Consider the following 16804-nt stretch of genomic DNA (forward strand, 5'->3'; position numbering starts at 1 on the left):
TATCTTTTTTATTCACAGCCCTTTTATGTGTCATTTCCAAAGACGAGCTAATTATATACCAAATTTGCAAAGAGATCCTTTGCTAAAAGATATCATTGATAAGAATGTTTAACAAACGTTAAATTAAAATAAAGATGTAACAATACAGTAGGATTTTATTATGCAGCGATTATTATAAAATAATTATTTTATAAAATATACTAATCACAGATGCAGCTTTTAAAGAGGCAAGGAAACGTCGACAAAAATAATGACTCAAGGAACATAATAACTAGAGAAACAATTTATTGTAGCGTAAGGACGGTGCTGTTTCATTGTAAACACTACGTGTATATCAATATATTTTATATGAAGGCAATAAAATTCATCTAACAAATAATTTTGTGGACATACCCACTAGTGCTACGTCATTATCAGCCTAATGTGCCATTCAGACCTCCAATCTAATAATCTAAGGAGATAAGCAGAGCCTATCACCTTGGATCACCATACTGTTTAAAAGCGGGTTGGTGGTGTTTGTAACAGATGAGTGATATTCCACTTTTGAACTTGTTATTCCTAGGTCAGCATATTTTCTTCTGCGGAATAACGTCCATTATTTGTCCACGTCCAAATTTGTTCCATGGAACACAGAATATTTTAATTTCTCAAATAGTTCTATAAAACAAATATTCACAATTATCGTTAAATGGACTGTTTGGAAATAATTGTAATGGAACAATTTGAATTCCATTTTGTATTATGACGTCACAGGAACGGGACTCTATGGAACAAAAGGAGACTAACTTATTGTATTCAATATTAAAATGTTCTATAGAACAAATAAGAAATACCTGAAGTAAGGCTTACATTTAAAATTAGACCACAAAAGACGGTTGATCCAATCGATTCAGTCACCGGTGACTTGGGTCAACATAGCTTATCCATGTAACATACGTGTCCACGCCACACCACCCTTACCAAATGTTAACGAATAGCAAATATAAGTATTCTTACATGCAAGTAATAAAATAAAATAAAAAATAGGAACAATAAAATATGTTATAAAAAAAAATTAGGAACAACAAAGAAAAGGCAATAAAATTTATGTAAAATTATAACACTTAAAATAGTTGTCAACCAGCGAACCACCACTGTATACTTAAAAATAATAAAAAAAAGGTCAACAATTGCACAATGAAAGAAGGAATGTTTTCTTTGGCGCTTAAAAACAATAAAAAAAATCACAAATTTAGCGTCTATAAATAAATTCGTACGGTACAAATAATTTTATGGGATGCAGTAAATTAATCACGAAGATTAACCTAATTATTATGCTATGATATTTTGTGTATAATCTTTTTTTTCTAATCTGTCTTTTTAATAAATACAATATTTTCTATACTTTTTAGGTTGTTAGTTTTAATAGTAATAAAATCAAATGTTTAAAAAATGAATAAAAACAAAGAAAGTAAAAAGATTTTCTTACGGTAATTTTTTTTGACGAGCCTTTAAAACGAAGGGTTAAGTAAATAAATGTTTATTTTATAAGACAGACGAGAAAAAAAAAGACTATATGTACGGTATTTATGTTATAGCAACACAAAATAATGTGTTTCACCTATAATTTTCAATATTTATCTAGCTATCGGCCGAACATGCAACAATTAATTCTAACTAACACTTCATAAAAGTTCACTACCTATCACATATTTCCAGCAGTCTCTATATTGTTCTGGCTTTCCGTATATTTTTCTTTTCAGCGTCAGTGAACCCTAGAATATTTTCTATGGCGTTCAAGTGCCCCTGATGGTTCTCCGGGTCTGTGAGGAAATAATATATCGCCGATTTTAAAAATTGCAATGTCACTTCGGGGTCCACATTTGTCTTGCTGCCTTTTTGTGTCTCGACGATACGACGGTACATTGCCTGTAACGGATACAATATTTTTATTAAACGTCGGCGGTAATCTTAAGAGAGAATAACATTAAATAAAATATACATCTACAAATGTCTACGTTTAAATAAAAATTACATATAAATCTAATAATACTGATTATACTATATATCTAATAATAATATATTAAACAAAAAAAGTATTCAACTCAGTTTCTATATAATTCGCAACATTCACTAAAATTATTTGCAAAAATTAAAGTCATGCACAAAATACGAGCGTTTTTTTGAAACAAACTTATTCTATGTGATAATTGATATGTCTATATATAGTTCTTTCTATCCTTCTCTAGAAAGACAGCGTGAAAAGGAGATCACCAGTTATAAACATGTCAATTAAGTTTAGCGATTCGCGCTAGAGGGAATCCGCACAATAAAATAATAATTCAGGTGCCACTCGCACAGGTAGTACGAGATTCGTTCGCTGGCAATCGAAGAGTCGTTTTCGAGAATTAAACTCTGTATCGTCAAAGGAAAATGGATCTAAATTCACTGTTTTTAGAGTCGCAAATCCTGTACTTTTGTTTTTTGTTTTACAACAAGCCCGACCCAAAGAATTGCAGGCAAGTTTAAGATCCATATTACTCCAATGTTCAAGTATGTGGAATACTAAACGACTCTTCGATTGCGAGCGAGCAAATCTAAGAAACTACTGGAAAGACTTTTTAGTGACTGACCAAATTTAAATATTAAGATCTTGGGCGAAAATTACAAAACACGTTCTAGAGGATATATTGTAAGGACAGGATATAAGCTAAACGAAGTGTGGTCCAAAAAACCTTCCTTGCCTTCCATTTAGTGCACGCCAAGGATACTATTGTGGTAAAGACTTAGTAACCATCAATAATATCATCCCATCACCGGCCCACAACCGAGCACTGGTCTTCTTTCAGAATGAGCAGTGGTTTTTACCACGACCAATTGCAGATTGATGTACTTCGCACGCCTTTAGGAAAATGATTCAGAACTTTCTAGCTTGCAAGTTTCCTCACGATGTTTTTCATCACCGTTAAAGCATGTGACATTTTAATTGCATAAATTAAAACCGCACATAACTCCTAATACGAGTTAGCATTTAGTAATAATAATATCATATTGACAATTATATATTTCCAGAAAAAATATTTAAGTATGAAAATATCATCAATTTTATATAAGCGAAGTGTTCAAACAATACCTTATGCTTACACTTTTGGACAGTGGCTAAAAAGTCTTTCTTTAAACATTATATTGAATTTCCCGGTATCATTTGTGTGACATATAATGAGCACTGACAGTCTTACTTACTTAAAGTTGTCATTCTAAACTTCATAGGCAGTTCATAAGTGCTCATTTTACGTGACGCGACCGATAGTGTTATAAGACCGTATCTCATTTAAGTACATTTTACGACAAAGTCAATACAAATTCATAAATAACTTAAAGTATACCTCATCATATTATTTTCCAAGTACTTCCACCACATAACCAAAAGAGGCTGTTTCAAACTATAGCATGCAAAGCTTAAACAAAGTTAAAGCACAGGTTAATTTTGTTCACTAAATTGTAAAAAAAACTAGCCTTTATAGTAACACGACATGGTTAGGAATGTTATATTGTTGGTATATTGCCCTTTCCAATAAAATAATGCCACAAATGAACGCATATAAGTTATTTGCTATTGAGGCTTGTGTTTGTACGTTATACTAATAATAACAGCTAACCACTGTAGGCTATTTATATAATTTCGTGTAAAGTATATGAAGATTTTTATACAGACAAATAATCGCCTGACAGCGTTCTTTTTACGTGACTACGATTATACCTTCTTTGAGCACTTGTGACATTATTGTTTTATTAGGGGAAGAATACCCTCCGTTTAACCATAACCACAAACTCTACAAGAGATTAGGTACTACCCAAATTTTGAACCCTTAGAAGAATTTGGCAAAAATGCAGTACATTCCAAAATAGCTGTTTAACACCTAGAAATTAATAACAAAAAATAGAAAAATAAAATATTTACAACTCAAATAGACCTGTGCACTGAAGCATATATTATAAGTGTTACGAAAGATATAAAAAAAAGAAAGATTAAATGCTGTCTTATCGGCCTCCAACCTTGCGAGCTCCTAGGACCCATAAAGAAACAGCCTCCTTTGCACTAAGAAGTACTTGTGACTTTGCAGTTCGGTCCGCTGTGAATGCCGTGTCCTGTAATTCACTACATGTTAAAGCAGGTCCAGTTAATTGCCACTACATGCTCATTCTATTCATTCTGTGTAAACTATGGTTATTTTTTAATCATAAAAAAAAAGAGTTTAAATATAATAATAATAATTCGTGATTTTAAAACTAATAGAAAAACACCACAATGAAAATGTTAATTTTTTTATATAGACTTTGGAAGAATACACTATTAATATATCCATGAGCATTGTTAAAAATAGCTTCCAGGAATTTTGCATATCTGGATTTTTTATAATGAAATTGTTAGCAAGAGCGACTACACAATGGTTATATAATTTATTAGGTGCCAAACTTACTTGGACATTCTCAAGCTCAGTCTGAGTGATCTGAAGCTGCTCCAGCAACTCCTCTACTGAAACTCTGCTCAATTGGCTAGTGCTAGGTTCAGGGTCGCCCTCCTAGAACAAATAAAGAAGTTTTTATTAAAGTGTGAATTACTATTATTAAGGCAGTGAATGCCAGAGACATGTGGGTTCAAATCCTGTCTGTTCTAAAATCCATATTGATGTTAGTTATAAACTTTAAGTAAGCATTATTAGTAAACACTAATAATGCTTACTTAAAGTTTATTATTATTATCCTCAACTGAAATAATACTGTAAGGTAAAGGAGCTAATGATTTTCCATGCTGCTCATATTTGGACTGGCAAGCTTTAACAAATGGATAATGTAATGATCTGATCGTCTTTCGCACAATTGTGCAAATTAACAGTTGTGTATGGACCTATAAATTATAAAATAACAATACCTTATCCAATTCGTATTTGGCAGCTTCTTTCCCTTTATTATACATCTGCAGGTATATAGAACGATGTCTGCTGTCCTCATCTTGCAATTGCGTACTGGCATCTTCCAACTGCTTTTCCAAAACATGTATTCGTTCTTTTGCTTGTTCATAATTTGGCAAGAGTTCGCAATAGCGAGTGTTAACATCGGCTAATTTTTGAAGCAACGCTTCCACCTTGTCATTGTGAGCTTTTTTTATTTCTTGCGTCTCTCCCACATGTGACCTCACAACATCTTCTATCTTCTTCTCATAATAAGACATCAAGCTACGCCGCTCCTCGTCACTATCTGTTATCTCAGTCATACATGATGCATCGTGGGTCAACATGTGAACAGATTCCTTTGAGTGTAGAGAGGAATTTGTAAGATCATCAAAATGTCCAGAGTCAGTAAATGACCCTTGCATCTCATTACGGCACCTGGTAGGAGTTTGACCTTTGTACATTGGACTATCAGTGATGTCATATGATCTGTGAAGATCTTTACATTTGACGCTGTCCTCCTCAATTGAAGCTTCCTCATTGTTCTCTCGTACTGTCACTACCTCACTAGAGTTGGACTTTTCATCTGGAGAGAATATAGATGTCTTGTACAGACGAAGCTCAACCACTTCTTTAGTTAGCTGAAATATTTCACTGTCTTTCTTTTCCAAGTCCTTCTTTGCTTGGCTCAGAAGGCTTTTAAGACGGCGAATTTGCTTTGCAGCGCGTTGAGTTGGTGTAAGGTATTCCTCTCCTGCAAGACCAGCATGTGAGGAACAATGCAACACATAACGCATGGATCGCCCGCTGAAAGTGGTGCCATTGAATGGAGCATATCCTGCATCAATGGATGCTGCAGTGGCTGCACTGCCATAGCTGTGCAGGGACTCATCATCGGGCAAATCTTCAGGAGATCCTGGGGGAGTGTGGGCAGAATCTGTCATACTTAAATTTCTATCCATACAAGGCTCCTGTAATTTCAAGCAGGATTTTCTTGGTTTGCTCCCGTTTGCATTGAATGACTGAAATGAAAATTACAATTGGTTAAATAATTTATATTTTCGAAAATGTTTAAAATTCTTTCTATTGTTTTAATAAAGGAAAAATCCACCGGTGCCTGTTTCTGTATTTAGCTGGTACAGTGCTATAATTATATGAAGCCATATGGAAAATACATAAATTGTGCGGTGTTTTACTGGCAAGTAGCCATGACAATTATGATTAAATATTCGCTAGTAAAATGCAAGTCCCGGGTGGTCACTTACTTGACTACGTGGGCGATGGCTAGGCTCCGGAAGTCGGGAGCCATCGCTTCGTTGTTTCTGGTTGTTATTTTCCGTGATTATCGGAATATATTTTCGAGTTGATAAAGGCGACCGCTGCACCATTTTCTCACCGCGCAGCCGCAGTGAACACGAGCGTCGGAAATTACCGGTGACATTTCCTGCGCAGTAGTGTTCATCTTGAAACTCCGCTAATCTTCTTCCGCAATTTCTATTCATTTTATTTAGTTAATTTACATTGACGTAGCGTTCTGCAAAAATAACCAGATGGTAATGTAAAAATGGTGAAACTCAAAGCAAACATAAATCAAAAGTCATAACAAACCACAGATAATATAATTTTAAATCAAGAGAGATCCAAGACGAGGTCTTTTAATTAAATCTTGTATAATCTGTTGGAAGCTTTTTGAAATTATGTAACGGTTCATTTTGAATATATAATATAATAATATGAATATTATGTTATTATTGTATTTCAATTAATTAATAAATTAAAAAAAGGGCTTCCTGAAGGCCTTACAGCATGGTTAAACTTTCGCCTCCGGAATCCGTACCTAGTAATTTTTGACCAATGCTAGCATTATGCTAGTAAAATTAAATTTCTTTATGGCTTCTCAGCGTTTTTTTGATGCATTGATATAATATGTTACTATCGTTTTTGATGTATGAAAGTATTGTCTACCGGGAAATTGTGTCTGTACACGCAAGCTGATAATTTTGTAAGATTTACGATTGCATGCCTCTGACAAATTATTAATAAAGTAAAATTATTGTCATCATAGCAAATTGTCTGCCCTCGTAAAAACTGCCATTGTTAACAGAAAATTGTATAACAATCTTCATGTTAGGGGAACATAAAACTTTAAATGTATTTCTGAATAGGTACTTAAGTATCTATGATATGTTACTACCACGTTGGAACTTACAGTGGTAAGCATGTCCAACTAAGGATCACGAGGTCGTGGGCTCGAATCCCAGGCCGGGCAAAAAACATGTTAGGTAATAGGTTTTTCTGGTAAAGAATTATCAGTACCAGCCTCGGAGAGCACATTTGTTTTAATTTTTTTAATTCTTCTACAATTTAGCCCTTGACTGCAATCTCACCTCGTGATAAGTGATGATGCAGTCCTAAGATAGTAGAGGGCTAACCTGTTAGGGAGTATGGTAGTCATACCCTCAATCGGTTTCTACGCGACATCGCACCGGAACACTTAATCGCTTAGCGGCACGACGCTTAACGTCTTTGTCGGTAACCAGACCAGACCAGAGAAGATTCAGAAATTTTAAATTCCCAAATTGCCCCTGCGGGGATCGAACCTTGTACTTAAATTCACAGCGCTCACCAATGCGCCAGGGAGGTCGTCACTCACGCGGGCGGTCACGATATCTTGCTAAATTTCGATAATAGACGTTATATGCAAACTGCCCGCAATGGAGCAGCGTGTTTGGTCTATGTTCTGAAACCCTCTTTCCTATAATCGAGGAGGTCTGTTCCCAGCAGTGAGAAGTAAATAGGATGGTGAAGTTAGGTAAGAATTTTATGAGGAACAATCCTCATTATCTTACTTCTTTCGTAGCCAGCACGGGCCTTCAATAGAATTTCCTATTGAAGGCCCTGTGCTGGGTACAGACCTTAGACGATCGATAATACTTATGTGAAGGTTGGCGGCCTTAAGCGACTGCTTCTTTTGCTTTACATGCTCTTTGAAAAATATCAATTCCCTAACTCCACGCTGCACCTGTGAGAAAAACATATCTAGCCGACCCGGGAATCGAAACAAGAAACTCGTGATCCTCAGCCGATCATCATCTTAAGAATTATCGGCCACCATTGCCGGTCTCGTCTTACAATGAGAACTGTTTAGACCTTAGTCCACCACGCTGGCCCAGTGCAAGTGCGAGATTGGCAATAGTTCGTCATGCTAATCACTAAACCATACGTGACATTATTTTAATCTTTAACTAATATATAAAGCTGAAGAGTTTATTTGTTCGTTTAATTGAACGCGATGAACTCAGGTACTACTGGTCCAATTTGATTTCTGTGTTTGAGCCCATTTAACAAGAAACTCTATATATCTTCACGCTTACTCCAATAGGAGCATAGGACCAATGAAGAATGTTTTGAATTCGGGGGTTTCCCCTTTTGAGAGCTTCCGCTACGTGCGCTGCGTAAACGGTTAGTTTCGCAAAAATCATGTATGATATAGTTGTGCCTCTATAAAAGTTCTAAAAAAAAGTCTGTGACAGCATTTGTCTATCATTTAAGGTTGACATATACGCGGACGAAGTCGCGAGGAACCGCTTGTAAACTGACCTATTCCATACCTTCTTTGCTTAAAATCAATGATTCTGTACAGTTTGATTCGTAAGACTTTCTTAGTACTAGTTTTGTAGAGTTTAAAGAACTTTGAGTAATAACGGTGGTAGGTACAAACTACGTTATACGTTATTACTCAATGGAACGGTTGCGAATGCCTCGTATTTCTAATAAAACCGAGTGCTCCATTTTCTTTGTAGTTTGCTGCAAAGAAAATGTCATAAAGGAAAATATGCTCTGGGAAATGTGACGCATTCTTGTTAACCACCAGCCTGAAAACCATATACTCTTGTAACTGGCTATCTCATTTAATCTAGAGATATTTAAAACCACCGTATATTTTCGCTTTCGGTCGCTGATTATGCGCTATAGGCCCCAAAAGAAGGATCAAAATCACTCAATGGGCGATGGAGAGGACTATGCTCTGAGGATGTCTACGTGGTCAAATCAGAAATTAGGAGATCCGCAGAAGAACCAGAATTATGCATAGGCATGCAGGTTTCATCACGATGTTTTCCTTCACCGTTGAAGCGAGTGATATTTTAATTACTTAAAACGCACAAAACTTAGAAAAGTTAGAGGTGCGTCCTGGGATTCGAACTCGGCCCCCCGAAAGTGAAGTCGAGCTCCTACCCACTGGGCTATCACTGCTTATCTATTCATATTACTTACCACTAAACTATGTATTCGGGATATTTCGGGATAATTATAAGCAGAATAAAGAAGGCGAGAACTACGGAAAACAAAATTAAATCTCTTGTTAGTTTTCGTTAAAAGTAAGTGCAGAATCTTTTTATGTCTCGGTAATCGTGAGGGTGCCATAAAGTCTAGCTCAGTAATTCCGGACCATCGATTGACCCTATAACAATGTTCATAATGAGAAAAACGTCGTATGAAGAAACAAAGTGGCCCCTGCTTCGCAACTATTAGAAATTATAGCGATTCGGGTAGCTGGAGTGATTAGATCGACTTGAAAAATAAGGCGATTCCTAGAAGAACCAGAAAAATCGACGTAGCTCGACATAGACCTACGCGTTGGACATATAGGTCACACAAGATCTTGGTGTGTGGTGATTCCCAATACAGGTGACCTGTAGAGCAACCTTGTCTTAAACCTGACTATACCCTCAGTAATTTAGTAACATTTACATTTCCTCTTCCCCATACATAATCGTTGCGTCATTTTGCTGTATGAAAAGTAATCCGTTAAAGGTATTCGATCTTACACCGATATTTCTTCTACTTCGACGTTCTGAATTACAACACTTAGCGCAGTTGCAAAACCCACTGTGAAACAATTCTCAGAGTATAACGCAAGAATACAATCGGCTTCACAATGGTTAGGCGTACCTACCTATTTACTTCTTTTCATAACATCGTAAAAACACAATACCTAAATAGGATCTACTCATAAAACTATTAATATATTTTTAAAGACATTGCAGAGATAATACGGCCTACTTGACGCCCGATTGGCCCAGTGGGCAAAGATCCTGCCTTCTGAGTCCAAAGCCGTGGGCTCTATTCCCACAGCTGGAAATATTTGTGTGATGAACATGAATGGTGTCAGTGCCTGGGTGTTTATCAATATTCAACAGTCATCTTAGTACAACGCTTACTTTGGGGCTAGATGTCGATGTGTGTATCGTAGTAGTATATTTATTAAAGATAATTTAGTACTTTGTCATATTTATAGACTAGTCTATAGCAGTCCACTACTAAAAAGGCTAAAGGCCTCTTCCAAGAGAGGGTTTGCCAAATAATAACCACGCTAGGCGGACGGGTCGGTGATCACAGTAGATGGATTATAATAGTAGCACGAAACATACTCTTTTAGTTGGAATTATATTATAGTGGACAGGGGATTTTTAAAGTTATTAAATATTATTCTTTAATTAATTCATTTTTTTTAATTACTGTTATTTTTTTTTGTCCCCGTTCGGCAACCGCAGGCAGACAACGGGTGATGACAAATGTATTCTGATATGTCGTCACCACACGCCATTCAGTTAAATTAAGAATCAAATCAAAAGATCCCTAAACAAAAATTCTAGGCGATTTCTGTAAAAAAAGTCCTGCAAACTCCGAAAAGTAAAAGAAGCATGCCGGGGTTTTTACTCGGTGTCAATAAAATATTTCTTTTCGATTGTAGAGGTGGAGGCAACTATTTGCACAAGTTACTGCGGCCCGTACCTGGCCCTACGGATTAACGGCTGGGGGTTGACGTATGGTCTGATTATGTCAGACGAGGTTAGCGTTTTTCAGAGAAAGGTCTGTCAGACATGTCAACTATTTTAGTTTCTTTGGGTACTACTCGCATGGAATTTCTGTGATACCAAGTTCCGTTGCGAACAAGGCATGTTATGGACGGCAGTTTTGAAGCGACGCGACGCACAACTGCGATTTGCGTTCAATCGATCGCTGCGACACGACGAGCGACGGTTTGTAATTACGCACGTAAAAAACCTTAACTAAGTTGGTATTTTTATTGAATAATATGCACTTATAATATACAGATAAACACCCAGACAATTTCAAACATTCATGTTCATCAAACATTTTAAGCTGTGGGAATCGAACCCACGGCCTTGGACTCAGAATGCAGGGTCGCTGCCTACTGCGACAATCGGCCGTCGGTAGGTATACTGTAAGTACGGATTACTTACAGTATATCGACCTAAGGTATTAACTAAATTTAACGTGGCTTACATAGGTAATTATTTATTAGCCTAGCTCTGCTACCGAGACAAGCAAGAACAGTGACAAATAAACTCATTATAATCAAATAAACAGTGCAGGCTAATTATTGTTCTAGGACGCCCTTCACTAGTACTGTCGTACAATTAGGTCCGGCTTCGATTTATTGAACCCAGGAAGCGGTGCGTGAAGCGGCAAATTTAATTTTACGTAAGTAAATATTACACAAAAGAAATTCTGCTTATTTCATCGATTCGATTGAGCTTTATAGAAAATTCCATAGATTTCTCACGTTGATTTTAAGATTTTTAACCGTTTCACGGTTTCATTTTTAACGAAATTAGATTAAGTGTCTGTCAGATATTTCATTGCATTGATAAGCATATTTACAAGAGCATTTTCATAGAATTCAGTAGACTTTCCGAAAATACTTGATACCATTTTAATACTTTAGTATTTAGGTCGCTATTTTGATTAACGGTAAATGCCTTGCAATCCGGCCCAATTCAGTATCGCCTCGCTGTTAATAAGGTTTATTTCTGTTCACGAAGGTATGCAGTGTTTTTTATAACTACAATTATATATTTTTTTTAATGGATTGTTCCTTTCCTCATTTTTACTTTACGTTGTATACCTACCTTTCCTTTCCTATTCCTTTTGGTGGACATCTACGTCACTTTTTGAAAATCATAATCATATGTGTCAAAAAACGTTCGATTGTTTTTAAATTACGTATATTTATTAAAAGTTGAGTTGCATGAAATACTACGATTATTTTGAAAATGGTGTTGAAAAGATGTATGTATAAAATAAAGTTAAATAATAATCTTCATACCTTCTGTTCCCAGAATGTTATTTTATTTTACAGTTGTGTTAGAGGTATAGGCTGCCTAGTATTTACCTATCTATATTTTATTGTACTGAGATCAGATTTTTTAATAATTATCCTAAACGATTATGGCATTGTTGTAACCAGTACCTACCTAAGTCAAAGTGGCTATAGATGATTAACTAACTATAGGTTAATAGGTTTATTATTTGCCTACACTAACAGACAGCTTTGGTCGACTTTAACCACAGATTTAAGAACAAACAGAACCCACATTTAGCCATTATTGCATGCAGTGCTCTTTGTCCTAAAACAGTGAAAACGCCCTGCGCACATAGGTACGTACTCACACATACTCACTTCACCCCGCGGAATGAGACTAGCTCACAAATCTTTACAATTTTATGGTAAATGTTTAGAACATTAGAGGTAAAATAATTTCAACGGCTAAATGGTATAAATTGACTAACCACCTGTTCGAGAAACACTACTAAAGTGGAGTGGTTTTGATGCTTCAATATTAGTCGTGTACACGGTGTCTGCATGCTCTTAATTCTGTGACTTTAACATTGAATTATTTACATTATACCTACCTACCTATCGTAATTGAATTTCTAATGAATTTAATTAGGTAAAGTGACCTTGACGCTGCACTTAACTTTACGCATGAGCAAAAACTTAATATGACCACTAAGAATAACAAATAAAAAGTACATAAGCCAATTTTATACAATTATAAATCTCAGTCTATCCTAACAGTTTTTCCGATTTTAAACAATTTAAATTGATTCGATTTTTGAATTTTTATTTATTAGATAAACTATGAAAAAAACAAAATATCTACCTACGTGATTTTCCTGCTAAAATCATGCTAATACCAGCAAAAAAAGCGAGTAAACTAAACGCCGAAACATTGCATTTAACGCAGTGAAATATACTTCAACGCTTGAGGAAAACTTGGTCAGGGTTAGTAGATTTGGAAAGTTTAAGTACTTAGGTACATAAGTACTTCTTTGGTAAATAAAAGCATCTATTTTGTTTTAAAATAAAAAAATAACAAGTGTTTTGTCATATCTAAAACAGGTTTAAAATCCCTACATCCGTAGGTAGTCCGTACCAAATAAAAAGATGCGAAGTGTTTGCCCTTTAACGCAAGCAACGGGCAACGGATTCAATGGTTTTCTTTTGCACTGTTTATGCATGTTAGAAAGCGACAAAATAGATTTTATATCCCGAAACAACTAGGTGCGTGTCTTCTTAGATCAAATACCTAGTAGGTAGGTACTTACATTCGACGTTGACTGTTAATCAGACCTGTAAATCTGTAAACCATGGCTTTAAAGTTGAGATCGAATTTTTCTGCGTACGTTCATATATACAAACAGTGGCGTCCATTTAATACATGCACAAAATCACTGCTGACTCTAAAAAAATTGTAATGCTCGTATAGGAGCAGGATGTTTGTGCCATATAGGTATCTGCCCCGTTCAAAAACCTTGAGCACTCCACTATATACCAACAAATGGGCAAACCCACGGGCTTATAATAGGTACATATTTAAAAAATCCAATTACCTACCTACTTCTATCAAAAGTTTGTAGAATTACTGAGTATTATTTATAAAATGTGTTATTTAAATTGTTGTTTTGACGATAACATTATCTGATACTATGCTAAAACGCAGTATCGCATTTTATATAGGAATAAGATGATGTTTTTCCGGGATAAAAGTAGCCTATGCCACATTTCTGCAATCATCTTTTTCCTACGGGAAAACACGTTTCGAGCTTGATAGCCGAATTACAGGCGGGCGGAAAGCTAGAATGTTTTAGCAAATATTTTTGCTTTTCCCACGGGAACAATTTGAGAGATCGGGATTAAATGTAGTAGTCTTAGCAATTTAATCCTACCACGGGCACTAAATAAGTAATTTAAATTGTGTGCGTCAAACAAAAATATATATTTTGCGACTCTACTAGATTAAAGACGTAAAAGTTGTATCCCGGGAAAACTAACCGGCCTGCGGCATATTAAAATACCGAAAAAACGAAGTAGCAGGGAAAACTAAGTAGTTATTCATTCATATATTTATATTAAATTGTTATTAAATCGCGATGCGGTGAAAAACGCATGTATTGTTCTTAGACATAAACCTAGATACAACGATAAAATTGGCTGAGGTATAATAATCGCACAAATCTAGGCTATTAAAAATAAGAATCAACAGAAAAAAACAACTGACAAATGCTTCTGTGCATATTTTAATGCCTACTTATCTAGCTTATGTAAACACGAGTAGGTATATATCGATTAAGCGATTTCGATGAACATTTTGAGTTTAATTTAGACTGAAGTCAAAGGCGGACAACACAAATAATTTAGTATACTTTAGTAGGTATTGTCAAGATTAGATAAAACACATTGAAACCATCTTGGATTGTTTTTCCTAAATATTTATGTATAATGTCCATACTTCTACCTAAGTAATTTTTAATTGACTTTAATAAAAATAAATAGTTTCTAATAATTGTTTTTATTCGCTACTGAAGACTAATTTCAGTAGCAAATAAAAAACAATTTGAAACGTTGTTATATTCAGGGTAGGTACAAAAACCGCAAGGCGGACGTTCATCCAGACCATTCTAACAAGTTCCATCAACATTATAGAAGCTTTTTTTCCTTACCTATTTTAAATGTTGACAAGCTAGAGCAACCCTCTCGAGCGCAATAATCTTCCATAATTAAATCTAGCGTAAAATAATGTAAACATAAACAGCTTTCAATTGTTTTTTTTTAGTATAGACAATAATAATAATAGTAATTGTTTATTACACACCAAAAGATTTAATTGTATATTACTATAACGTAAACTAACTTCGGGTGTAAAGGCGACCTTATAACCCTATAGTGGTAATCTCTTCCAGGCAACCGTAAGCGTAAAGGGGTCAAGCGTTGCAATAAATTGTGGATGGTGCACCCAATAAAGGAAGCGTTGATGTTATATACGTATTTCTTTACATATTTTTTAATGATAAGCTATGTTTAATTGAAAAAGAACCATGTTGGATAACGTGAATGAACCATATATAATGGATTCTTATCAGAACATGAAAATAAAAAAGAAATATACAATAACAGTAATGTGAAACAATTGATAACATTTTCATTTGAAATTTAACGTACTCGTAGGTAGTTACTACGTAACCATGCAATAACGCAGTTTCTTTTATTGGTACCTTATTTTTACGTCTAAATTAACGACTTTATGTACTATGTATGGATGACGTGGGAATTTTGTTTTTAATATAACATAAATCCTTTCAATTTTATGTTTTACTAACTGTGCTGGATGGTTTCACCTGCTTTCTTAACGTGATGTTATTTAACCTATTAAACTTTAACGCGTAAATATTCTCTTAAGCATAGGTATATGTTATTTCAGTGATTACTAATAAAACCAACTCTTCAGCTTTATAATATTAGTAGTTATTTTTCATAAGTTAAATCACTGTATAAACATCTAAGATAATTCAATATTAAACTTGAATTCCCTAACTACACAGAATAGGCACCTGAATATTATTTTTGTGTAGAATAAAATATTGAAGCTGTTCTTACAAGCTATTAAAAACTTATTTACTAAATACCAAACAAACTAAAAGTTATACTCACTACACGTAATGTTTATGACTCTGGCATAAAATCCAAATCCATTTCTCACTTTCGTGGAAACATTTGCAGCACACATCACTAGATTAAGTGAAATCGTATTTCGTTACTCGTTCGCACTGATATGTTCGATGGTGAAACGTAAAAAAAAAAACGAATTTCCCGCAAAATTACATAGAGTAAACCATCCACGTTAACTTTTACGCTAGGAATGTTGCGGTAGGAGCGCGCTGCTTGGTCAATGTTTGTTCACGCTAGTTGGTGCCGTCGCAAACGCCCCTCTGTGACGACGGCGCAACTGCACGAGTAAAACGCTTCGAAAAAACTAAACTCCATTGCCAAGAATATCAATAGTTTAACCCGGTATCAAGTAGTACAATATCAAATTACGGTTACATAACAGAACATTTGTTAGCGCCAAATGTTACGTTAGCAAAACGAATCGACACGGAATTGACTCTACCAGTCTACCAGGCTGTTGTACTGCGGCCAAAGTGAACTAAGCGGCCGATACTTGGCAAAGGTTAACGTCGCCATCTAGCGTCGATCTTATACAGTTGTTCTGCAGTTTTTTGTGACCACGAAAATATATTAACTCCATCATTCCATTAACAATACAACAATAAATTGCTGAGCGCAAGGAGATAACTTGAACTTCTTGATTTGGAAAGTATCGAAGTCTGAGTAGGCTGTTATCGTCTCTTTGGAGATCCGTAGTTCAACTTGAGGAATAAAAAATATCTTTTATCAAGTAACTATGTGATGTGAGACCTCATAAGCCTAAAGATAATGCGTAGTTGCTCGGAAGTCCACTTGGAACAAATATTTTTATAATATCAGATTTTTCTTTACCTTTATAAATCTTTCATTGGCATTACTACAGAATTAGTCTTATATAAGTACTGGCACGCACTTGACCATTTACTTTTGGTAGAGGTATCTATAGTAGAGCAGAGCACAGTGAATAGAATCGACTTAAGTGGGTATTGTTTGGTAAGAATTGGCCAATAAGAATTGGTTATTCGGCTGCAATGCGGATGGAAATGGCGGGAGCAGTTTTTTCCAACGTCTGCAA

The 16804-nt window shown here is 35.3% G+C and overlaps 1 protein-coding gene across 3 annotated transcripts; it reads right to left on the reverse strand.

Moving 5' to 3' along the window:
• Positions 1–1446: 1446 nt before the first annotated feature.
• LOC120631052 lies at positions 1447–16197 on the reverse strand. Of its 3 annotated transcripts, XM_039900451.1 has the most exons (6): positions 15733–16197; positions 6197–6465; positions 4913–5953; positions 4461–4562; positions 4036–4128; positions 1447–1908 (listed from the first exon to the last, which is right to left on the reverse strand). In XM_039900451.1, the coding sequence occupies exons 2-6, from the start codon at positions 6431–6433 to the stop codon at positions 1705–1707; spliced, it is 1677 nt and encodes a 558-aa protein (XP_039756385.1). In that variant the 5' UTR covers positions 6434–6465; positions 15733–16197; the 3' UTR covers positions 1447–1704. The 3 variants fall into 3 exon arrangements, with proteins under 3 accessions (XP_039756385.1, XP_039756387.1, XP_039756386.1); XM_039900453.1 differs by lacking the exon at positions 4036–4128; XM_039900452.1 differs by lacking the exon at positions 15733–16197 and having other exon boundaries at positions 6197–6504.
• Between the last annotated feature and the right edge of the window lie 607 nt (positions 16198–16804).

Source organism: Pararge aegeria, chromosome 17, assembly GCF_905163445.1.
Source record: "Pararge aegeria chromosome 17, ilParAegt1.1, whole genome shotgun sequence".
Taxonomy (NCBI): domain Eukaryota; kingdom Metazoa; phylum Arthropoda; class Insecta; order Lepidoptera; family Nymphalidae; genus Pararge; species Pararge aegeria.